Source organism: Gossypium raimondii, chromosome 10, assembly GCF_025698545.1.
Source record: "Gossypium raimondii isolate GPD5lz chromosome 10, ASM2569854v1, whole genome shotgun sequence".
Lineage (NCBI taxonomy): Eukaryota > Viridiplantae > Streptophyta > Magnoliopsida > Malvales > Malvaceae > Gossypium > Gossypium raimondii.
This window is the reverse complement of record NC_068574.1, coordinates 24,302,369-24,326,394: the sequence shown is the minus strand read 5'-3', so window position 1 is coordinate 24,326,394 and position 24,026 is coordinate 24,302,369. Positions and strand designations below refer to the sequence as shown.

The following is a 24,026-nucleotide window of genomic DNA, read 5'->3' as shown; positions in this document are numbered from 1 at the left end:
AGCATAAGTGTTGAGCAACAAGCTAAAATTGGATAGTGTCCGTTGGTGCCATCTTCGGCAGGAGACAATGACAATGCCGGTGGTGACGCCAAGGACACCCGACACCAAAGCTCAACTTTTCGTCCTTAAGGGTGTATTTGCTTCCTAATCCCTGTAGTTTTAAGTTCTTTCTATTTATTATTTTTTTGTTAGCATTTTAATCTATTGTTCGTTATCATCAATTATATTTACTATAATCAGAATTATTTTTGTAGAAGTAGTTATATTATTAATATAATTTTATTAATACTATATTATTAGTATTATTTTAATAATCTTATATTTCTATTACCCTTTTGAAATTTTAATCCAAGTATATGTAGTATTTAAATTTATTAGGTTTATGTTTTCTATGTTATGTTAATATCCAATATGGGTTATATATTCAAATTACATTTGAAAATAAAATTATTAATTAAAAAGCATTTCTTAAAATAATAAAAATGTGTTAATATCTAATTACAAATATTTAATGATTATATTTAAATATTTAAAATATAGTTTAATATTCTAATTAAATTTTACAAATAATTAATATTGATTGTTTAAAAATATTTAAAATTTATATTTCATATATTAATATATTAACATCAAGTTATAATATTTTTTATTCTTGCTAAAATATCATAATATTAACTAATTTGAACATTATTTAAGTGCATATTTGTTTTTTATAATACAATTTCTAAAATGAACATTTTATTTCTTAAAACACTTAAATCTTAGACCAAACTTTCTAAAAGCACTTTTCCACAACACTTTTAAAAGTACTTTTCAAAATAATGCTAAACTAGCCCTTAATCTGAAAGGCCTATATGAAAAGTAATTGGGCATATATAAATACTAATGTTTAATTTCTTAAAGTTGATAATTAGATTTATATAGGTAAAAGTATTATGGAGACTCTTAATTAGAAGTTAGATTATATTTTATTTTTTCCATCCAAAAAATAGGTAAATTAGTCCATATATTTTATATCAAAGCACAAACTGATTCTTGTATTAAAAATTTCTTCCATTTCTACTGTTTGGTTATTTCGTCAACCACGTCAATTTTTACCGGTAGAAATTGATGGAATTATTAATAGAAAGAACTAGTTTACTTTTTAATTTGATATACAAAGACTAATTTACTTATTTTCAATAAAAAAGACAAAAAACCAGCCCGTGGTACTTTTTTGGCTTATATGATTATATATCACAAAATTAAAATAAAATACATTTAAAATAATATAATATACAAATATATTAAAATATATATTACATAAAATATTAACGTACTAAGATTATCTAAAATACATAATGTTCAAATTATGGGATATAATATCAAAGAGTATTATATTATATAAAAAAATTGGATTAAATCCTAAACAACCCAGCAGAATTGCGAAAAACAAAAATAATGATAACAACCATTATTTACGACGCTTCTCCCCTCCATCTGGATGATCATCATTTGGAGGTGGTTTTGCTTCGATTAAATTTCTACCTATCACTTCATTGATGTTTTTAACTACAATTATAAACCCAGAAAAAGAAAAGAGATGATATATAAGAAATTAAAAACAATTTTAATATATAGTTTGAATTCAACTTACGAGTGCTTGCTGCAGAAGATGGAGGCGAGAGGAGAGAAAACGATAGCAGCAGGACAAGTATAAAAAGCACTGATGACATCTTGTAGGCCATGTTTGGTCGCTGTAAAACTAATTTCTGGGTTGAAGCCAAGGCAGCTTGATCGGACTGGATTGTGATTCTTGTGGAGGAGAAAGACTCACTCTTTTATATCAATAATTGCTTACCAGATAAGTTAGATAAAGTGTGATCGAATTCATCTTTTTTCCTTTTCTGAATATTGATCGCAGAAATTTCCTTATTATTTTATTTATTGTACTTCAAAATCAAAGTCAAAACAATTAACAGTATCAATTAATAAAAAAAATTATAAACAAAACAAATTATACTTTTATTAAAATGGTTAAATTGGATATTTAAAAGCTATAATAAAATTTTAATCAGATTATTATAATTTATAAAAATATAAAATATCTAAATGATTAAGCCACATAATATCACTTCATCAAATATCAAACCATGTTTTCTTCATCTCTCATTTTCTTTGCCACCTCATGTTTATTTCCTTAATTTTCTAATTTTTAAGCCAAATTAATTTATTAAATACTTAACGGTTTCAATAAGATAAAAGGTAACAGGGTTTAAAAGAAAACTATATGTTCACATATCAACAACAAAAACACAATTCCTCTATCACTCTATTGTGACATGTAAATTAATAATTATTGACTAAATCAACTAGGTTTTCCCTTTATTTTACGTTATCCAATTTCTGTTTACCTTTCACGCTAAACTTAGAAAATTAAAAATTTTACTGTCCAAATTTCATAATTTTGATTTTCTTATACAAATTTTTCTTAGCTCACATAAGCTTTGACAATTTTTTTTAAATAAAAAAACTATTTTTATTTTTCATACTATTATTTTTTTGACTTGTCAGAAATAGTGCCTGGACGCATTTTCCTATTGACATGTCAGGAAAAGCAAGTTCAGCTAGATGTGTTTTCTAATAATTCCGAAAGAAAACGCACTCAATTGGGTGCTCTTTCCTTGACATGTTAGCAGAAAATGCATCTAGCTTGGTGCGCTTTCTCTCCATTTGTCCAAAACCTGCGAAAATGCCTTGCACCCAGGAATCTGGGTAATTTTCAAGCATGCCTCGAGTATACATTATTATTAGATGAAAACGCGTCTCAGAAGATGCGTTTTTAATGTATCCCACCCTGTCTCTTTTTTTTTTCCCCTTTTAGTCTCACCCCAAACCTATAAAAGGGGCTTTCCCTCTACTCAATCATCTCTTCTGGCCACCAGCCACCATCCCTCCCCTTTAAAAATTTCTCTCTCTCAGTTTTCTTTCCACTTCAGTGTTTAAATTTTTCATCGAAAATATTTATTTTCATTTGAGGTAGAGAGTGTTTTAGTTTTAAGGTATTGTTGAGTCGTTGGTGATACAATAGCGCTTCAAGACACATACATTTCCCGTATCGGGATGGGACTAAGTTCAAGGCAAGAGGACTACTTCGGGGGACCGACTGTGATGGTGGAAACGTCCGCTCTCCCCCTGAGAGTCTTCTTGATACAACTCGGTCCCAAGATAAGAAGGAAGGTTAAAGATACTACCTACGATGAAGATGGGGATAATAAGTTGATTATAACAGGAAGCCCCTTAATTTTTCGCTATGATTATGCCCTCAAACTTATGTGTGGTATTTATAATTCATCATCTCTAGGAATCCAAAAAACTTGAACTTGTAACCGTATAACGACTGACAACTGGCCCTCGAGTTATACTTCAACCCATAATTGCATAACGACAATCGACTAGGACCTTTATATACACTTCAACCCATGACCATATAAAGCATTGCCACCTCGAAACTTGGCTTCCATAAAATGAGCTTCTAAGGTAATGGTCCCATCCCAACACGACACATGAAATGTGTGTGTCTTCAAGCGTTATCGCATCCTCGGCAACTCAAGTCTACCTTTGAGCTTTCACCATGTCTACATCAAATCCCTAAACCCAGTAAAATCCCTTAAATCCTTAAAAAGTATAAAGCTTCAATACCTTATAACCAAAAATAAACCCCAAACCTAAAAAACCTTTAAAAGCTAGTCAAGGAGAGAGAAAAGGAAAAGCGCGTCCAGGTGGGCGCACTTTTTTTGCCAACTAAGAGGAAAAAAGTCTAATTGGGCACGCTTTCCTACCAACTGTATAGAAAACGCATCCAGCTGGGCTCGTTTTCACACTCTCCAAAATCAGTCTATTTCCCTAATTATGAAAAAAATGACCTATTTTGCCAAATATATTTTTTTGGCATATATGCCTCATTGCCGAAATACACATCATTTGTGCTTTGGAGGGACTTTCAGATTCCAAAATATTTAACGTATTTTTATAGACATAATTTAATATATTGATTTCATAGATGATGTTAATTTAAAAACGATAAATAAATTAAAGGAAAATTTGTTAGTTCAAGAAATTGTTCCATCATTTATTCACTACTTGTAAGAACAAAGTTTGAATAAAATGGCCATTTGGTAAGAATGAAATAGAGATGTAATAATATTGCATTATTTGATTGAGTAGAATAATTTATAAATTAAGGAATAAACTCAAAAATGAAATATTATCTTTTGACAAAAAATTAATATTCTATTATTTCATATTGTTATGTATTTAGGATCATCAACTCGAAGCCTAGATAAAATTTGGGTCGCCTACTCGTGACTCGATTAGACCCTACCAAATGGATGCATGTATGCCCTATAGTAGGGGGCTTGTAAGGGGAGTCCGCGGTTCCAATTTGCATGTGCCAAGAAGTTCGTATAAAGGAGCCACATAGTCCAGCAGCCAAACCAGAACAATACACATGTTCCGCATGCATAGAGTCTACTAAGAACGACAATTCCATTAACAGTAACCATGTGTATAAATATTCGATTGTCCCCTTCAGTGAGACATAACACAAAAATACTTAACAATTGGTGCGGTGAGCGTTGACATACTTCCAATCAATAGATTTCTTTCAGAAAAATATATTTTCTTGCAAAAGTGACAATGTCTCACCCAAATGAGAATTTCCCCTTCAGTCTTTCGTACGGACAACTGGAGCCTCAGGTTCCGGTAGTCAGCCCAATAAAGCAGACTTGATTGTTGGTTGGTTTTTCAGTCAACTGAAAAATCTCAGTAATGTGGCTTATCCAAGAGTCTTAGGTCTTTGGACTTAAACTTATCTTCCGATCATGGGCTATCGCTTCCCTCTAACCTAGAAGCATCACCGCATTAGTTTCTTGCTCTTCAGGAGCATATGAAGTTAATGAGAGAACAAATGCCTGTGCAGAATACACAGTTTGAATAGCAACAGACTTTCCAACAAGAGTTACTGAAGCAAAACAAGAAGTTTAGGAGGACGGTATAGTCTGACAAATCTAATTTCCCTTATAATGTGAACATGTAGGAAGAGGGTCTAGGCTTGAATGCGAGGGAATGACAGAATGAGATGGATGAGTTACGGTGGGATGTAAGGGCGTTGCATCCCGAGTCACAAAATATGGAGTGGCTTTTTTTTCTAACAGTCTGTTGACCCGGAGATAGCAGCAATGAACTTGCCACATGATTTCACGGTCCTAAAGGACATGTTTGAAGGGAGAAGAGACCCATGAGCCCACAATGACTATATGAACGTACTAGGAATATTAGATTCTGTGAAGTGTAAGGCTTTTTCCACGACGCTAAAAGGAAGTGTGAATGATTGGTACTGACCCTTCCTCAAGGCTTAGTCTGAAGTTTTTCCTAGTTGGGCTAGATGTTTCTGGGAAGATTCCGGGCTCACAATAAGATCATGAGCACACCTATTGGGTTGATGTTTGTAGAACAGAAAGAATGAAAGTCTCTCAAGAGAGTGAATATTTCTCACTGAGTTAGGCTTCGCAGATGGAAACTGAGCTATATAAATAATTCCTATGTGTTTAATTTTGTTTACTAGATGCTCCTTCCAAGAACTTTGTTAGTTTGCTAGCAACAATTTCAAAATTTTATTTATCACAATTTTCAACAACTGAACAAAACATTGGACAACATAAAAATAAAATGGTTAAATGCTCAAATTAGCACCTAATCTTTTATGGGTTGCTCATATAAGGACCCAAATCTTTGAATATAGTAATATAGGGCCTTAAACTTTACAAAAGTACTCAAGTAAGTGTTTTTCATGCACTTTAGCTCAAATTCTAGTAAAAATTAGGTGAATACTAACATGTTTAGAATAAAACATATAACAATTGCATCAAAAATTGTTTGAAAATAAAAGAAACCCTTATATAACTATTTTGAGAAGCCCTTATTTGAGCATTTTCAAAAAAAATTGATCATTAGTTGAGAACTTTCAAAAAGGTTTGGGCCTTATTTGATTATTTTGAAAGGTTTGGCATTCATTTGAGCACTCTTGTAAATGTTAGATCCTTATATTACCATTTTAAAAGGTTTGGTACTTATGTGAGCAATCCTTAAAAGGTTAGACCCCATTTTGAGCATTCAACCAAAGAAAATTAGAAAAAATATTATGGTGAGAATATAGAGAAATAGATCGGTAGCACAAAGACCTTGGGCTAAAGATATTTTCAGAGCTGGGTTTCACGAATCAAGTTTGATATTCTGATCATCCTTTGCTTCTCAATTGATTGGGTTGAAGATGATTTTCTACTAATCTATTCTCTTCATGATAAAGTTTGTAATGATTGGTACAAAATGGTTAAGGGGAGTAGCATTATGGTTCTTAGACTCAATTTAAGCTAATTAATCATCAGCATAATGATTTATTTTATCCTCCAACAATACAAAAAAGAAAGTCATTTTAGTTCATCATTAATTTTTTAAATATTTTTAGACCTTAAACTTGTGTTGTTTGTCAATAAATGAAAATTTTAAGGTGTTAATGTTAGAATTAAGTGACCAATTCTCAATTAAATAAAATACGGTGGTAAAATAAAATAAAAGTAAAATCCATATAGAACTACACTTCTTTTATTTTATTTTAGAATAAAGTTTTTTAAATCTTTTTAAACTCCATCTATTTGATATTGATTAGAAAAAGGTGTTTCAATCTTACTACACTCCTATTAGAATATGGTTTTACAAGCCTATAAATAGACATAGTCTACTCCTTTTATAATCATTCAAATTCGACATAGTGAATTTTCTTCGCTGTCCGTGGTTTTTTCTCGAAAGGGTTTTCACGTAAAAATCTGTGTATTCTTTATTTTTCCTTCTCATTTCTTTGTGATATATTGTCATTACCGACATTCTATTTTCACAAATTGGTATCAGATTTTCTGGGTTGTTCATCTCAATCACGGTAATGGCATTTTTAGAGTATGAAATTTTGTTGTTGGATCGCAACACCAGATTCGCGTTGTGATAGATAAAGATGCAGGCAGTTCTTACACAGATGGACTTAGAGGAAACCCTGCTAGGGATAGATAAGATGCATTCGACATTGATGGAGAAATAGAAGAAGCGCAAGGATAAAAAAGTGTTAACACAACTATATCTGCATTTATCTAACGAAATTTTGTAGGATGCGATGAAAGAGAAGACCGTCGATGAATTATATAAGAGGCTGGAACAAATATGTATGTCAAAAACTCTAGCCAGCAAACTGCATATAAAGTAGCGTCTTTATGCTCATCATTTTGAGGAAGGTGCGTCTATGCACGAATACTTAACAGTGTTTAAAGAAATTCTCTGAAACCTGGAAGCCATGGAGGTTCAGTATGATAAGGAAGATCTAAGGTTGATTCTACTTTGTTTGTTTCCCCAGTCTTATTCAACCTTTAGAGACACAATTTTATATAGCCGCGAGTCTCTTACAGTTGATGAGGTTTATAATTCTTTGACCTTGTATAATAAGATGAAGCATCTTGTGGTTAAAATTAACTCTAAGGGAGAGGGTCTCATTGTTCGTGGAAGACAAGATAGGAATGCTAATGATGATTGTGGAAGGAAACAGGAACGGAATCCTCGCGATAAATCTAAGGGTAGATCGAAGTCTTCAAACAGAGGTAAAACTTGTAACTTCTGCAAGAAGAAATGACACATTAAATCTGAGTGCTATAAGCTACAGAACAAGATCAAAAGGGAAAACAACTAGAAAATTTTGGTGAAGTTGATGTTGTAGAAGACTACAGTGATGGTGAACTTCTAGTCACTACTGTCAACAATTCTAAAGTGAGTGAGAAATGGATCCTTGATTCAGACTGCACCCTCCACATGAATCCCGATCGAGATTGGTTTACAACTTACGAAATAATGTCTGAATGTTTTGTTTTGATGGGAAATAATGATTCGTGTAAAATCGCAGGTGTTGGAACAATTAAAGTTAAGATGTTTGATGGAGTTGTCAGAACACTTAGTGACATACGACATGTTCCAAAATTGAAGAGAAATTTAATTTTGTTGAGTACTCTTGATTCAAAAGGGTATAGATACATAACTGAAAGTAGGGTTTTAAAGATTTCCAAAGGTCCCCTCGTTGTGAAGAAAAGGTAGAGAAAGACTACCAAGTTATATGTTTTGCGGGGTTCTACTGTTATTGGTGATGCAGCTGTCGCATCATTTTCCTTGTCAGATAATGATATTACTAAACTTTGGCATATACGCCTAGGGCATATGAGTGAGAATGACATGTCAAAATTGAGCAAAAGAGGACTTCTTAATGGGCAAGAAATTTGCAAACTAAAGTTTTGTGAGCACTGCATTTTTGGGAAACAAAAGAGAGTTCGATTCACCAGATGAATCCATAACACGAAGGGAACATTGGAGTATATTCATTCTAATCTATAAGGGTCATCCAGAGTGCCTTCGAGAGGTGGAGCTAATTATATGCTAGCTTTTATTGATGATTTTTCCAGAAAAGTTTGGGCATTCTTCCTGAAGTAGAAAAGTGATGTCTTTTTTACATTTAAGTCTCGGAAAACTATGATTGAAAAATAGATAGGAAAACAAATAAAATACCTCAGCACAGACAATGACTTAGAGTTCTGTTTTGATGAGTTTAATAAACTGTGCAAGTTAGAAGGGATTGTGAGACACTTGACAGTTCATCATATTCTACAACAAAACGATGTTGTAAAATGATCATGGAGAAGGTTCGATGTATGTTGTCAAATGCCAACTTACCAAAGTCGTTTTGGGTCGAAGAAGCCTCTACTGCATGTTTTTTAATCAGTCGATCTCCATCCGTTGCCATTGAGAAAAAGACTCCACAAGAGGTATGGTCTAGTAATTCTACTAACTATTTTAATTTAAAGATCTTTGGGTGTCCTGCATATGCTCATGTTGATAATGGAAAATTGGAATCGAGATCCATTAAATATGTTTTTCTTGGTTATAAAGATGGTGTAAAAGGGTATAAGTTATGGTGTCCTAAAAAAAGAAAAGTTGTGATTAGTAGAGATGTTGTTTTTGATGAAACTGCTATGCTACCTAATTTATCTCTTAAGGACTCTTCCAATAAAGAAAATCAAAAGCAAGTGGAGCATCAGATTAATCCAGAATCTACAATAGAGTTGACTCCTCAAGCCAGTACAAAAGTTCAAAATAGAGTTGCTTTTTCACCACAAAACTCTATTGCCAAAAATAGAACTACAAGAGAAATTAAACCTCCAAAGAAGTATGCCAAGGCTAATCTAGTTGCTTATGTTTTAAATGTGGCTGAAGATATAAATGCAAACCAATAGCTATCTAATTACTCTGAGGCAGTTAGCTGTGATCAGAAAAGTGGATGTTTGCTATGCAATAGGAGATAGAATCACTCCACAAAAACAGAACATGGGATCTTGTGAAACATCCTAAAGGTAGAATGGCTGTTCATTGTAAATGGGTGTTTAAAAAGAAAGAAGAGACTCTAGGAGTTGAAGAACCCAGATATAAAGTAAGACTTGTTGCAAATGGTTACAGTCAAATTCCATGAGTGGACTTCACAGATGTGTTCTCCCCAGTTGTGAAGCATAGTTCGATTCGAGTTTTGCTTAGTATTGTGGCCATGCATGATTTGGAGCTTGAGCAGCTAGATGTAAAAACTGTATTTTTACGTAGAGAACTTGAGGAGGATATTTACATCCAATAACCAGAGGGTTTTACAGTCTCAGAAAAAGAGGACTATGTTTGCTTGCTGAAAAAGTCCCTTTACGGTTTGAAACATCACCAAGATAGTGGTGCAAGAGGTTTGATTCCTTTATGACTTTTCATGATTTCAAAAGAAGTAGCTTTGATAGTTGTGTTTACTTTAAGAAAAAAAAAGTGATGGTTCTTTTGTGTATCTACTCTTTTATGTTGATGACATGTTGATAGCAACGAAAGATAAAGGAGAGATAAGAAAGGTCAAAGCCCAACTAAGTGAATAATTTGAGATGAAAGATTTGGGACCAGAAAGAAGATACTTGGTATGGAGATTCTCAGAAATAGAAAGCAAGTAAATTGTACCTAAGTCAGAAGGGGTACATTGAGAAGGTTCTTTACAGGTTCAATATGCAGAGTGCTAAGCTTGTTAGTACTCTTTTAGCAACTCATTTCAAACTTTAATTGGCTTTTTCTCCACAATCAGATGATGAGATTGAGTACATGTCACATGTTCGATAATCTAGTGTAGTAGGATCTCTCATGTATGGTATGGTTTGTTCACGTCTAGATTTATCATATGCAGTCAGTGTAGTTAGCAGATACAAGGTGAATCCCGATAAAGAACATTGGAAAATAGTTCATTGGATTTTAAGATACTTACGAGATACTACTGATGTTTGCTTACAGTTTGGAAGAACTAGAGATGGAGTTATTGGGTATGTTGATGCTGATTTTGTTAGAGACCTTGATAGAAGAAGATCTCTCACAAGTTATGTCTTTACAACCAGAGGTTGTGCAATCAGTTGGAAAGCCACTTTGCAAACTATAGTTGCTTTGTCTACCAATGAAACTGAGTACATGGCGATTACTGAGGCTTGTAAAGAAGCCATTTGGTTGAAGGGACTCTTTAGTGAACTCATTGAAGACCTTCAAATCAGTACAGTATTTTGTGACAGTCAGAGTGTCATCTTCCTTACAAAAGATCAAATGTTTAATAAGAGAACAAAACACATTGATAACACATTGATGTTTAGTATCATTTTGTTCGTGATATTATTGCTCGTGGTGATATTGTTGTGAGCAAAACTAGTACTCATGAAAATCCTGCAGATATGATGACTAAGTCACTTCCTATAACCAAGTTTGAGCATTGCTTAGACTTGGTTGGTGTTTATTATTGAAGTTAAACCCTTAAGGGGTTTTATGTAAGAGGTGGAGAACTTGTTCGTTAAGAGTTCGCGATGAAGAATTTGTTCATTGAGAATTCGTGTGAAGGTGGAGATTGTTAGAATTAAATGACTCGAATCCTTCTTGAAATAAAAGATAGTGGTAAAATAAAATAAAGGTATAATCCATATAGAACTACACTTCTTTTATTTTATTTTTGAATAACGTTTTTTAAACCTTATTAAACTCTATCTATTTGATATTTATTAGAATAAGGTGTTTCAATTTTACTACACTCCTATTAGAGTATGGTTTTACAAGCCTATAAATAGACATAATCTACTTCTCTTGTAATCATTCGAATTCGACATAGTGAATTTTTTCTCCTCCGCCCGTGGTTTTTTCCCGAAAGGGGTTCCACGTAAAAATCTATGTGTTTTTTATTTTTTTTTCTCTTTTCTTTGCAATATATTGTCATTACCGACATTCTATTTTCGCAGTTAAGGTAAAGTTTTTTATTCATTTTGGGATGATTTGATAAATAATACAAGTTCAAAGGTTAAAAGATTAAATTAAATGTAAAACTAAAATGATTTTTTAAGTAAAAGCTACAAATAACTGTGAAAATAAAAATAAATTATTTAAAAGAAGAGTAATCTGAACCAACATAAATTATTAAATATTATTTTGATAAATAATACATAAAAAGAGATTATATCCGTGCCTAATTTTAAAAGTTTCAATAAGAAAGAAACAACATACAAAATAAATTATTTAAAAGAAGAGTAATCTGAACCAAATGTGAAGATATATTACATAGAGAGTACACAACAAAGTAAAAACGTTTGTTTAGTGTTGGAAACTATTGGTGTTAGGAACAAAGAACAAACAAGTTCAGCTTATGGCTTAAGCAACAAGGCTCAATACTTGCAAAAGAAACAACCGAATTTGAAACAAAAGAAAGAAGAAAAACAAAGAAAAAAAATGGAGAGTATATGGAAGAAAACAAACTGATTTCATTCAACTTTGAACAATGGCATAATACATAAACCAAGCATCAAGCTTGTCAAAAAACAGTAAGCAGTCACCTAAACAATACCTGACACCACTAATACATTGAAACTTGAAAAAAAAACTTGTAAGCACAGACAAAGCTGAGTTTACAGCTCATGCACCATCTAATTACATCAATCATAAAACTAACTTAGTTCAAAATGAACTAAAAACATTAAATTAACTTAAATTTACAAAGTAAACAAAATAGGAACAGTTGTGGTTGCTGCAGCAGCTTCTATATGGCTCGATCTCCATGGCCTACTTGTTGTCTGCTTCTTTGCTACATGCTGACCATCCTTCAACACTCCTCCTTGGTTGGCATGTTGCAAACTCCTAATTTCTTCCTTAAGTGCTCAAACTTTGTTACACTAAGGGCCTTGGTCAAAATGTCAGCAAGTTGATCCTCTGAATTGCAATGAACTAGTTTTACTTCCTGAGCTTGCTCCATTTCTCTAACAATATGGAGTTTAATGCTAAAATGTTTTGTTCTTCCATGGAACACCGGATTCTTTGCAATTGTAACAACAGATTGATTGTCACAAAAGATCTCTATTGCTTCCCTTTGATGCACATTCAAGTCAGCCATAATTTTTCTTAGCCAAATGGCTTGGTTGACAGCACTTGCAGCTGCAACATATTCAGCTTCAGCAGTAGATTGAGCCACCAGTGTTTGCTTCTTCAAGCTCCAAATAAACATGGCTAAACCAAGTTTGAAAGCATACCCTGAGGTGTTTTTCATGTCATCAATCGAACCAGCCCAATCACTGTCAGTGTAGCCAACTAACTTCAGGCTTTTAGCTTTGCTGTACATCAATCCATGGCTCAATGTACCCTTGGCATACCTGAGCACTCCTTTTCCAGCTTGAAGGTGCTTCTCATTGCTGCAATGCAAGAACCTTGAGAGCAAACTTACAACAAACATAATGTTAGGTCTAGTGGTTGTTAAATACAACAAACAACCAACTAAACTTCTGTAGGTTGATTCACAAACCCTTTCAAAATTACCATGGCTCGATAGTTTTTCTCTAACAACTATTGAAGTATTTGTTGCTTTGCTGTTTTGCATTGCGAACTTGGTCAGAATCTTAGAAGCAAAAGCTCTCTGACTTAGGAACATCCCATGGTGTGTTTGTGTCACTTTCATGCCAAGGAAATAGCTCATCCTTCCTAGATCAGACATCTCAAACATCTGCTGTTTGGTCTCCTTCTGTCACTAGCAGGTGATCAACATACAGGGATACAATGAGCTGAGTTTGTGCCCCTTCCTTCTTGACATACAAAGTTGGCTCACTCCTGCTTCTCTTAAATCCCAAACTAACCATGTAGTTATCGATCCTGCTATACCACGCCCTTGGTGCCTGTTTCAAGCCATATAAGGCTTTCTTCAGTTTGTAGACCATGTGTTCTTTACCAGCCACTTCAAAGCCCTGTGGTTGTTCAACATAGATTTCTTCCTCAAGAATCCATTGAGGAATACTGACTTCACATCGAGTTGGTGGATTTTCAACTGTATGATGGTATCAAGTTTGGCCACAGGTGTAAAAGTCTCCAAGTAATCCAGACCATACTTTTGGCTAAACCCCTTAACAACTAGCCTTACTTTCAGCTTATTCAAACTCCCATCAACATTGTGCTTGGCTCGATACACCCATTTCACCCCAATGATCTTCATTTTGGCTGGTTTTTCAACCAGTTCCCAAGTATGATTCTTCTCAATCATGCTGATTTCATCAGCCATTACTTACTTCCACCCTTGCTGAGCTTCAGCCTCTTCAAAACAGCTTGGTTCAGCTATGGCTACTTGAGCTCTTTCATAAATTTTAGCCAAAGGTCTAGTGCCCTTGACTGATTCATCATCAATGTCCATTTCAGGACTATTTTGATTTACCTCAGTTTGATCTGCCAGCATGTCTTCAGGAACAGCCTCTGGTTCATTCTTCTCCCAGTTCTAACATGCTTTCTCATCAAACACCACATCTCTGCTTACAGACACCTTGTTTGTTAAAGGATCTAAGATCCTATAGCCCTTTTTGACTGAGCTGTACCCCACCAGTATACCAGGTTCAGCTTTCTTGCCCAATTTGTCTCTCTTCACTACTATGACATGAGCATAGCATATGCTGCCAAAGACTATCAAGTGAACCAGTGAAGTTTTGAAGCCAAACCAGGCTTCGAATGGAGTTTTGTGAGCTAAGGCCTTGGTTGGGAGTCTATTCTGAATGTACATAGCAGTGTGGACTACCTCTGCCCACATGTTTTTAGTTAGATTTTTCCCAAACAATAGGCATCTAGCCATATCCATCAAGCTCCTATTCTTTCTTTCACTTACACCATTTTGTTGAGGTGTGTAAGTGTTAGAAAGTTGATGTTTGATCCCTACTTCATCACAAAATGCTTGGAACTGAGCTGAGGTGTACTCAGTCCCATTATCAGACCTTAGGGTCTTTAATTTGCAGCTTGTTTCAGTCTCAGCAATAGCTTTGAATTTCCAAAACATAGAGGCAACCTCTGATTTCTGCTTCAAGAGGTAAATCCACAAAATCTTGAGAAATCATCAATAAACAGAATGGAGTACCTACTTCCATTTAGTGATTCTGTCTTCATAGGGCCACACACATCAGTGTGCACTAGCTACAGCCTTTCTGAGGCTCTCCAGGCCTGATTTGAAGGAAATGGAAGCCTGGATTGCTTTCCTAGCTGGCATACTTCACAAACTTCTTGTTTTTCTACTGAACCAATGAACTTTTCAGTCAAATCTTGTCTAGATAGTTGGTCCATCGATCTATAGTTGGTATGACCAAGCCTTTGATGCCAAAACGTGGATTCATCTGTTGTGGCTGTATAGGTAGTTTCTGAGCCATTTTTCCAGTCAACAATAAAGCTCTTATCAGCCATAGTGATTGCCATGAACTTGGATCCAATTGGACTACTGATTTAACACTCCTTGCCTTTGAACACTACAGAATACCCTTTCTCTAGTAGCTGAGCTATGCTAAGCAGGTTTCTATCAATTTCAGGTACCAACAACACATTCGAGATTAGCTTGTTACCTGTAGGAGTGCATAGCAAGACATCTCCTTTACCTTCTGCCTTTATAAAATGACCACCAATTTTAACCTTGGTTTTGCAGCTTCTGTCCAAGGATTTGAAAATGACAGCATCTAGTGTCATGTGGTTTATGCAGCCACTGTCCAAGTGCCACCATTTGTAAGCTTCTCTGGAGGAGTTGAGCATGACACAGCAAAAACTTGCTCCTCATGCTCACTATCTTCTTTTGCTACTCGAGCCTCAGCCTTTGGCTGTTGGGGTTGGTTCTGCCTTGGCTTGCCCTTGTTTTTGCAAACTTTTTCAACATGCCCTATCTTTTTGCAAAATTGGCATTTCACATCTGGTCTAAACCAGCAATTTGCCTCTGGATGACCAAGTCTTTTGCAATGCCTGCAGGGTTGATCCCTTCCCTTTCCAAAATTAAACTTTGGCTTGTCTCTCCAAGCCTTCTTGCCTTTGTAGGCAGTATTGGTCGAGGCAGAATTGGTCTTTGCTTGAAAGGCACCTTCTTGGTGCTCCTCCAGTCTGCTAGCTCTTCTTTGATCTTGTGCATAGAGAGCATTGATCAGCTCTGTTAGTGAGGTGCTGATCAGATCCCTTGAATCTTCAAGAGATGAAATTTTTGCCTCATACCTCTCAGGTAAGGTTGAAATCACTTTCTCCATTATCCTTGCTTCATTGAACTGCTCACCAAGGAGCCTTATGCTGTTTACCACAGCCATAATCCTGTCTAAGTACTGTTTGACAGTTTTTTCTTCCTTTATTTTCAAATTCTCAAAGTCCCTTCTCAGGTTCAACAACTGTTACTGCCTTGTCCTCTCTGTCCTTTGAAACTCCTCTTTTAATTTGTCCCAGGCCTGTTTTGGTGTCGCACAGGCCATGATCCTTGTAAAGATCACATCTGACACTGAGTTCTGGATGCAAGACATGGCCTTGTGCCTCTTGGTCCTTTCATCAGCATGCTGCCTGATCTGAGCCACTGTTGGATTGGCTCTGAGTGGCTCTGGTTCAACATCTGAGTTGACCACCTCCTACAGATCGAATGCTTGCAAATATGTTTTCATTTTGACCACCCATATATGATATCCTTCTTCATTGAAGACTGATAGTGCAGCTGGTGAGAAGCTTGATGAAGCCATTGTTTTATATAACAGGTCCCTTAATATTAAAGCTCTAGATACCAATTTTTGGTGTTAGGAACAAAGAATAAAAAAGTTCAGCTTATGGCTTGAGCAACAAGGCTCGATACTTGCAGAAGAAACAATCGAATTTGAAACAAAAGAAAGAAGAAAAACAAAGAAAAAAATGGAGAGTTTGTGGAAGAAAACAAACTGATTTCAATCAACTTTGAACAATGGCATAATGCCAATACATAAAACAAGCATTAAGCTTGTCAAAAACAGTAAGCAGTCACCTAAACAACATCTACCACCACTAATACATTGAAACTTGAAAAACAAAACTTGTAAGCATGGACAAAGCTGAGTTTACAGCTCATACACCATCTAATTACATCAAGCATAAACCTAACTTAGTTCAAAATGAACTAAAAAACATTACATTAACTTAAGGTTACAAAGTAAACAAAATAGGAACAGTTGTGGTTGCTGCAGCAGCTTTTGCATGGCTCGATCTCCATGGCCTGCTTGTTGTCTGCTTCTTTGCTACATGTTGACCATTCTTCAACAAAAACTAAAAGGATTCCTTTAATGGCTAAGTTAAATTGTCGGTTGTAGTTGACCTAGTCATTGAACAAGAAGGATTGATGTCCCAAGATTCAAATATGTCATCAATTTCAGATTCTTCATCACCACTTCCTTCAATAACATTACCTTCTTCTGATGCTTTAATCAACTCTAACTCCATTGCTACTTGTTCCATGGTAGGCCTTTTCTTTCCATTAAGATTCAAGCATCGTTTTGCTAATTTAGCCACTGCTATAATCTCTTTTTCTAGGCCATCATTTGCTACCTTTGAATCGAGAATATCAGATAACGAATTCTCCTGCATTGATAGAAGAAAAAGAGATACTAGGCTTATCTCTTCATCAGATTGTTTTGAGGTGATGGGTTTTTCTCCGATTAACAGTTCAACAAGGACAACCCCAAAACTATAAACATCACTCTTCTCTGTAAATTGATTTGACCGAAAGTACTCCGGATCCATGTAACCAAATGTTCCTTGAACTCGAGTTGTTAAATGAGTTTGTTCAAGTGCAATTGATCTCAAAGTTCCAAAGTCCGACACTTTTGCCTTGTATTTATCATCCAAAAGTATGTTGCTTGATTTAATGTCTCGGTGATAAATAGAAACAGATGCAGCTGAATGCAAATAGAACAAAGCATTGGCAATTTCAGTTGCAATCCGTAAACGCATTTCCCATGTCAACAGAAGTTCTTCATTTTGGCCATGAATGAGATCATAAAGTGTTCCATTTGGGATGAACTCATAAACCAACAACGGAGTTTCAGCCTCTAAACAACATCCTAAAAGCTTAACCACATTCCTATGATTAATTTGAGATAAAATGATCACCTCATTGATGAACTGTTCGACCTTCTTTTCACCAAATTTCTTTCCTTCTTCCATTCTAGACTTCTTAACAGCCACAATGCTTCCATCCGTTAACATTCCTTTGTAAACAGTTCCTTGGCCTCCTTGACCGAGGATTCGATTCTCATTATAGTAATCTGTGGCTTTTTCTATCTCCTTTGAAGTAAACATTTTTATTGTTTCAAAATAACTTGTATTGCTAGACAAATGTTGTTGCAGTAACAAACCTCCATTCCGTTTGAAAAATTTCTGCTTCAGCAAGATGTTTCTTCTTCTTTTCACTACTTCGTACATTTTCCATAATCCAAGTAGCAGAAATATTGTCCCGGTACTAGTGCTGCAACCTATATACATATAAGAAACATAATTTTATCAACCATAGAGATACTTCAATAAAGGTTTTATATATATATATATATATATATATATATATATATATTTATTAGACTTCACACAAAATTATTTTATATTTACTGATAGTTTTATCAACCATAGAGAATATTCATTACAACATCACGTTGTTTTAACACTAAACTTTTAAGGATATAATGAGTAAATGAATATTACAATACGAAAACTAAAGACTCAAACATCACACATTCAAGTCAAAATATATCACTTCTTGAACTAATTAATTCGATAAACCTTTAATGCTTCCATTTGTAGAAAAGAAAATGTGAATTCAACACGTACCTATAATAATGATGGTCAAACTCTGCATATTTTTTGGCGGGGCTTTTGAAATTTCATCGGGCTCACACCTAAGTCCCGTACTATTGTATTTATATTCAGGAGGGCAGTCCTGTGATGAACAATAATTGCCAGGAGTATTTAAACAAAGCATGTGACACATAACATAGATCCCACAATTCTCTTCTGAATTTATCGAAGGAATAGAAAAGGTTATATTTATATAAATAAAATGTAATATAGATTATTGAAAAAGATGTGTTAATTTGTACCTTCGCAATACGTTGAAATATCACCGATGCCAAATTTCTTGTTGCAAACACATAGATGAGTAGAGCTCAAACTTTGCCAGCAATATTCACGATCGGAGCTACAAGAAGTGTTTATACCTTGTCTCAAACGGCACAATCCAGACATCGGTGTGCTCCACTGCAGTGATGTTGGAACATACGTCCAATTGTTTACATCAAAATCATTTGATTCCAAGGTCAAATCAAAATACAAGTCTGATTTTATCAAGGAAGCAAATCCGCAAGATCTTTTTCGGCTATAATTGCTAGAATCAACTCGACCACTCATGTTTGCAGAGAAAAAAGTGAGACCCTGCGGAATATTAAAAGGGCAGCCAGTAGCAGAGGAAGTCTCTTTACTAATTGCACAACTTGGCTGCAAACACCCGCCTACAAGATTACTTGTTTCCCTGTCGAAAATAGTGGCCAAATTACCACAACCTGAAGACCAGAATACGTTGTCAAAATCTGAGTAGTAAAAGGGGGTTCCCGTTAGGTTGAGACTCATCCCATTGTTACTGTTTTTGCGACAACTGAAACAAGTTATGGAATGGTTCACCACAACGTTGCCGTACAAAAATGAGAAGTCGAGTATTTCTAGATTGATGCCCTTTATGTTTAAGAATGGCATTTTCCGCCCATTGGAGGTTTTTTTGCAGATTACTCTAAACCAGCCATTGGGATACTCTTGATCGATTATTTCAAATGGGTATTGAAACGTAACATTCCCACAAGACTTTTCGTCGTTTAAGCTGATAGGTCCCGGTCTTGGTTCGCATCCTGTGAGCTTAGCGAAAAATGAGTAAATTGCACAAAGTTAACACCAATTAAAATCTGAGTTATGTACATCCAGTCTTTGAATGAAATTAAAATCGATATAATTAACTGAACAAACGACAGCGAGCGACTGATACTGACCTGCATCACCACAATAGCTTGAATTCCAGCTGAGCGTTGTGGGAACATGAGTGGTTTCAATATTGATGCCAATGGGTAAAGGGCAGGGATTTAAATTGCGGTCGCGGTCGCGTTTTCGGTCGCGTCGCGTTTGTCGCGGTCGCGGACATAACGGACGCTATTGCGGTCACTGCGGGTATCGCGGTCGTGAATTTTTTTCAAATTCGCACAACTTACTGTAAAACATAGTAATTATAATTATAATTATAAAAAGTCACTTTTAATGATTTTTAGAGTGTTTTCTAACACTTATGAACCTTTATTAATATGACATGAGAACACAACTTTTATAATCATTAATTATTCTTATATTTATTTACGAATTTTCTAAGAATAACAAAGTAAAAAAAAAAAAAGAAATATTAAACATTTATCATATTTAATAAGTTTGAAAGTTTTTATAAATAAAATAATTGAGAATTCATACATGAGAGATGTCTTCAATATTTCTTGACAACTTTGAAGATAGTGAAGATATAAATATCTTGCAAAGGAAAAAGGAATAGATAAATTAATGAATAGATTCTCATTAATTATTCCTATTTCCTACCACTTATTCTCATCTCATTCTACTTTCATATATAATTTAACATGCTTCGATTCTTCATTATCTTTTCATAAAATATACTTCATTCATTTATCTAAAGATATATATTATTTTAAATGTTTTAATATCATCAAAATTAAGAACAATAACAAAGGATTTCTTTTAAAAAAAACATACCTTACAAATAATGATAGTGGCACGATTTAGTTTTCACCAATTAGTGGAATGACGAGGAAGATCAAATCCTTCACCTTCACTTTGGGAGTGTTCTTGACTTGATTCTCTTGGCCTTTGTCCAAAAATATATCCAAAAAAAGCAACATTTTCACCTTGGTTTTCATTCAATTGATATGAAGGATATATTTGAGGAGGAGGATACATGAAAGGTGGAGGTGGGTGATACATTGGTGGAGGAAGATACATTTGAGGCTGGTATGGCACACCATAATTAGGAAATGGTGGATAATAACCATATGGTTGTGGATAACCATGTGAAGGTTGTTCTGGTGGATAAAAACCTTGAGTGCTAGTAGATGAATCACTATACCCAAGGTTACTAGAACTCGATCTCCTACCACTACCAGATGAAGAGCCTATAGAAGTATGCTTCTTGCCTTTTCCCTTTGATGGAGCTCTAGGTTCACTTCTATCTCTCCTAGGTTCAGGAAACATATTTCCATCAAACTCTGATCTGTCACGAAAATGTCCACCAGTGGTACCACCCCCATATTCTCCTCCATACTGACTAGAAGACCTAATTTCACCTCTATCACCACTATATCCGTCATCCTCATCAATTGGACTTAAACCACCACCATCGGGTCCATCGCCACTCTGACTTGGAGTTGAACTAGAACTTGAATGAGACAAAATTTGTTGTTGCGATTGATCAACATCCATTTCATCATCAGAGGTATCCACAGGCAACACACCGGCATTTTCACCATCTAACAATGGATTCTCTTTCTCATGAAGCCATTCTGATAGTGGATCAACATCTTCAAAGATATAATCAAGGCTGATAGGATTAAAACTAGCATTTATATCATCAGTGCTCATTCTTTGTTGATGCCTCATCTTAAGCCTCATATTATAATAGGTAAACACTAGTTTTTCAAGTTTTTTATACTTTAACCTATTTCTTGCCTTGGTGTGAATATAACTAAATGTGCTCCAATTTAGATTCGCAATTTGATCTTTGAAGTTGTTTGACTAAGCACTTTAATTGCTAATTTTTGTAATTCGGGAACACATGTGCCATATATCATCCACCACTCAGCTGCATAATATTATTTAAATTTCAAAATAACTTTAAAATGTACAATATAATTAAATAATTTAATTAACTGTTTACCCGGATTCATTTGCTTCCAAGCTCTTTGTGCTTGTGGAGTACCGAATGTCTCATGTTTATCTCTAAATAATAACAACTGCATAAATAAAAGATAGAGTAAAAATAAAAATAAAAATTCTATTTCAAATTATTTAACTAAGTTACAAATAATAGTAGTTGAATCTAACCTGATTAACCATTCTGACTTGAGTATCCATAGAAGGTTCTAATCTTTCAATTACTGATCGTGTACCTTCTAATGTTTCTATTAATACATTCTCAGAATGCTCCACCCCAAATTGAAATTGAGGGTTGAGAAAATAACCTAAGTATAATTTATAAGAATATCATCAAATAATAATAATCTAAAGCTTAAAATAATAAAATATAAAAATAGTTCTTAATTATATGAAATATTTTATCTTACCAGCTGAATGCAAGTCGGAATGCATAAAATTCCATCTATTGTCAATAATCTTTTCATACTCTGTGAAATATCGACAATTTTGTTGAATTGCTTGTTTAGCCCTATCAACAGCCTCATAAATAAAGCCCATCGTTGGTATTTCATCGCTATCCACAAGTCTCAATACTCTTACTAAGGGCTCATAAACTTTTATGAGGTCATTGGCTTTTTTCCAAAAATCTTTTCCCAAAACAATTTTTTTGGCTTCATAAGCAGGCCCTGACTTTTGCTTTCCCCATTTTGATTCTTTAAATTCCTATATATTCATAAGAAAAATTTTAAAATAATATAATTTAAATTATTTGGAACTAATAAAATCACTAAAGGTTACTATATTTAAGTAATTATATTAACTAATTATAAAATACTGACCTTTGAATTAAACATTTCTCTCAAACCTTGCTTTTGTCTTGTTATCTCTTCAAGTTGAATGAAATGAGTTGCAAATCGAGTAAGAGCGGGTCGAAGTATTTGTTTCCCTTGTGTATACTTCTTCATCAAATCAACAGTCCAAATGTGATTGTATATAAAGCAAGTCACTTTCTTTGCCTCACCTAACACTTTTGCTACACTGGGCTTTTTCCCAATATCTTCAAGGCATAAATCTAAACAGTGAGCTGCACATGAGGTCCAATATAGATGTTGTCTTTTCAACATTAACTTTTTTCCAGCAGCTTTCATTGCTGCCTCATTATCAGTCACTATTTGGACAATGTAATTTTCTCCAATTTCTTCTACAACTGAATCTAACAAACGGTAGTAGAATTCAACATCTCTACTACGGACACTTGAGACATCTACCGATTTCCAAAAAATGGTTCCTTTACTGCAATAAACAAGGAAATTAATGATGTGCATTTGATTCAAACTGTTGGTCCAACCATCACACATTAGAGTTGCACCCAATTCTTTCCAATGAGTCTTTAGTACATTTACCCAATCATGAACTCGTTGATACTCGACTCCAAATACACATCGAAACCTCATAAGGTGTTGGGAGCTTTACACCTTGTCCAACCATTGCCACTTGAATTAAGTTATACAACCATGGAGAGCTTGCTAATTGAAAAGGAAGTCTTTCATATATTATAAATTTAGATACCGCTTCACCTATCTTCCTTGAAAACTCTTTAAAAAGAGTCATTGACCTTTGGTTGCTTTGAACTTTGCTTCTAACCAATTCAGGTATAGCTCCCCTTAAGGTAAACTCAGACTCACCTGGAATAGATTTACTTGTTCTTTCTCTATTATGTTCTCTAGCTGATCCATGAGAAGATCGCCCTTCTTCATAAATGTTATCCCAACCACCGATGCTTCGTCTAATTCTTCCTTCTATGCCACTCGTGTTGTGATTGGATACTTTCTCGAGTTGCTTGCCTTATAGCAGAAACCTCATCAATGAATCCCTCATGCTCATCCTCCTCTTCTGTTAATTGAGATAAGAATTCATCTTTTCTCCTCTTTTTGTCTATTTTCTTTGTGTTGCTTTCTTTTAGTACATTCATCATACTTTCTCTAATGACACCTGTTAATAAAATAAAAATAATTCACACTTTATATTATTATCAATTATATATAATCTTTATTGATAAATTTACAATAACATTTAATAATAATAATAAAGTATCACATACCAGTAACATTAGGGCATGGTGCAACATTGCCGGTTTTATGAGCAATGTGCTCTTTAAATCGTGTTATTCCTCCTTTCACAACTTTACCACAAAGTTTACATACGATACTTCCTCTCGCATTTGGCACTGGAGTTCCAAAGTGCCAACCTATATCATTACTTGGTGCACCCTCCAATCCTTTAGTCGGGAACTCTTCACGTGGTGGCATGTTTTATTTTTATTTATATAAGAAACATAAAATTATATTTAGAAATATAAGCAACTCATTATTTATATTATCAACAATATAATACCAAAAAAAGTAAACAAAATTTAAAGCTAAAGTAAAGACCTAATATTATAGAAATAAATAAATAAATATTATGTAAAACAATTTAATAATAATAATAATAATAATAATGGTGATAATAATAATAATAATAATAATAATAATAATAATGATGATGATGATGATGATGATGATGATGGTATTAATAATAATAATAACAATAATAAAAATCTTAAAATTAAAAATTATATGAAAGGATATACTATATAGATAAATAAA

At 34.3% G+C, this 24,026-nt stretch overlaps 4 protein-coding genes and 2 long non-coding RNA genes across 7 annotated transcripts; all 6 read right to left on the bottom strand.

The window, feature by feature from the left end:
* Window positions 1–1,259: 1,259 nt before the first annotated feature.
* Window positions 1,260–1,904, bottom strand: LOC128034100 (uncharacterized). 2 transcript variants are annotated; one of them, XR_008190187.1, is made up of 2 exons: window positions 1,637–1,904; window positions 1,260–1,551 (listed from the first exon to the last, which is right to left on the bottom strand). It is a non-coding gene; the product is annotated as an uncharacterized LOC128034100 (long non-coding RNA). The 2 variants fall into 2 exon arrangements; XR_008190188.1 differs by having other exon boundaries at window positions 1,260–1,533.
* Window positions 1,905–16,687: 14,783 nt separating this feature from the next.
* Window positions 16,688–17,904, bottom strand: LOC105775365 (wall-associated receptor kinase-like 3). Its single transcript, XM_012597888.2, has one exon. It carries the CDS (start codon window positions 17,854–17,856, stop codon window positions 16,723–16,725), a length of 1,134 nt encoding a protein of 377 aa, XP_012453342.2. The 5' UTR covers window positions 17,857–17,904; the 3' UTR covers window positions 16,688–16,722.
* Window positions 17,905–18,244: 340 nt separating this feature from the next.
* On the bottom strand, window positions 18,245–19,173 carry LOC105785123 (uncharacterized). The gene is made up of 2 exons (XM_052622413.1): window positions 18,525–19,173; window positions 18,245–18,438 (listed from the first exon to the last, which is right to left on the bottom strand). Exons 1-2 carry the CDS (start codon window positions 19,171–19,173, stop codon window positions 18,245–18,247), a joined length of 843 nt encoding a protein of 280 aa, XP_052478373.1.
* Window positions 19,174–20,256: 1,083 nt separating this feature from the next.
* Window positions 20,257–21,135, bottom strand: LOC128033912 (uncharacterized). Its single transcript, XM_052622412.1, has one exon. The coding sequence runs from the start codon at window positions 21,133–21,135 to the stop codon at window positions 20,257–20,259; it is 879 nt and encodes a 292-aa protein (XP_052478372.1).
* A 117-nt stretch (window positions 21,136–21,252) lies between these two features.
* On the bottom strand, window positions 21,253–22,794 carry LOC105778614 (uncharacterized). The gene is made up of 4 exons (XR_008189743.1): window positions 22,218–22,794; window positions 21,568–22,101; window positions 21,401–21,476; window positions 21,253–21,325 (listed from the first exon to the last, which is right to left on the bottom strand). It is a non-coding gene; the product is annotated as an uncharacterized LOC105778614 (long non-coding RNA).
* A 370-nt stretch (window positions 22,795–23,164) lies between these two features.
* Window positions 23,165–23,687, bottom strand: LOC105775364 (uncharacterized). The gene is made up of 2 exons (XM_012597887.2): window positions 23,480–23,687; window positions 23,165–23,370 (listed from the first exon to the last, which is right to left on the bottom strand). The coding sequence occupies exons 1-2, from the start codon at window positions 23,685–23,687 to the stop codon at window positions 23,165–23,167; spliced, it is 414 nt and encodes a 137-aa protein (XP_012453341.2).
* Between the last annotated feature and the right edge of the window lie 339 nt (window positions 23,688–24,026).

Coding starts and splice junctions, on each gene's coding strand:
- LOC105775365 (XM_012597888.2), bottom strand. CDS start 17,856: ATGTACGAAGTAGTGAAAAGAAGAAGAAACATCTTGCTGAAGCAGAAA.
- LOC105785123 (XM_052622413.1), bottom strand. CDS start 19,173: ATGCCATTCTTAAACATAAAGGGCATCAATCTAGAAATACTCGACTTC. Junction 18,439..18,524: donor TATTTCAACGTATTGCGAAG/GTACAAATTAAC, acceptor CGATAAATTCAG/AAGAGAATTGTGGGATCTAT.
- LOC128033912 (XM_052622412.1), bottom strand. CDS start 21,135: ATGAGGCTTAAGATGAGGCATCAACAAAGAATGAGCACTGATGATATA.
- LOC105775364 (XM_012597887.2), bottom strand. CDS start 23,687: ATGCCACCACGTGAAGAGTTCCCGACTAAAGGATTGGAGGGTGCACCA. Junction 23,371..23,479: donor ACCATGCCCTAATGTTACTG/GTATGTGATACT, acceptor TTTTATTAACAG/GTGTCATTAGAGAAAGTATG.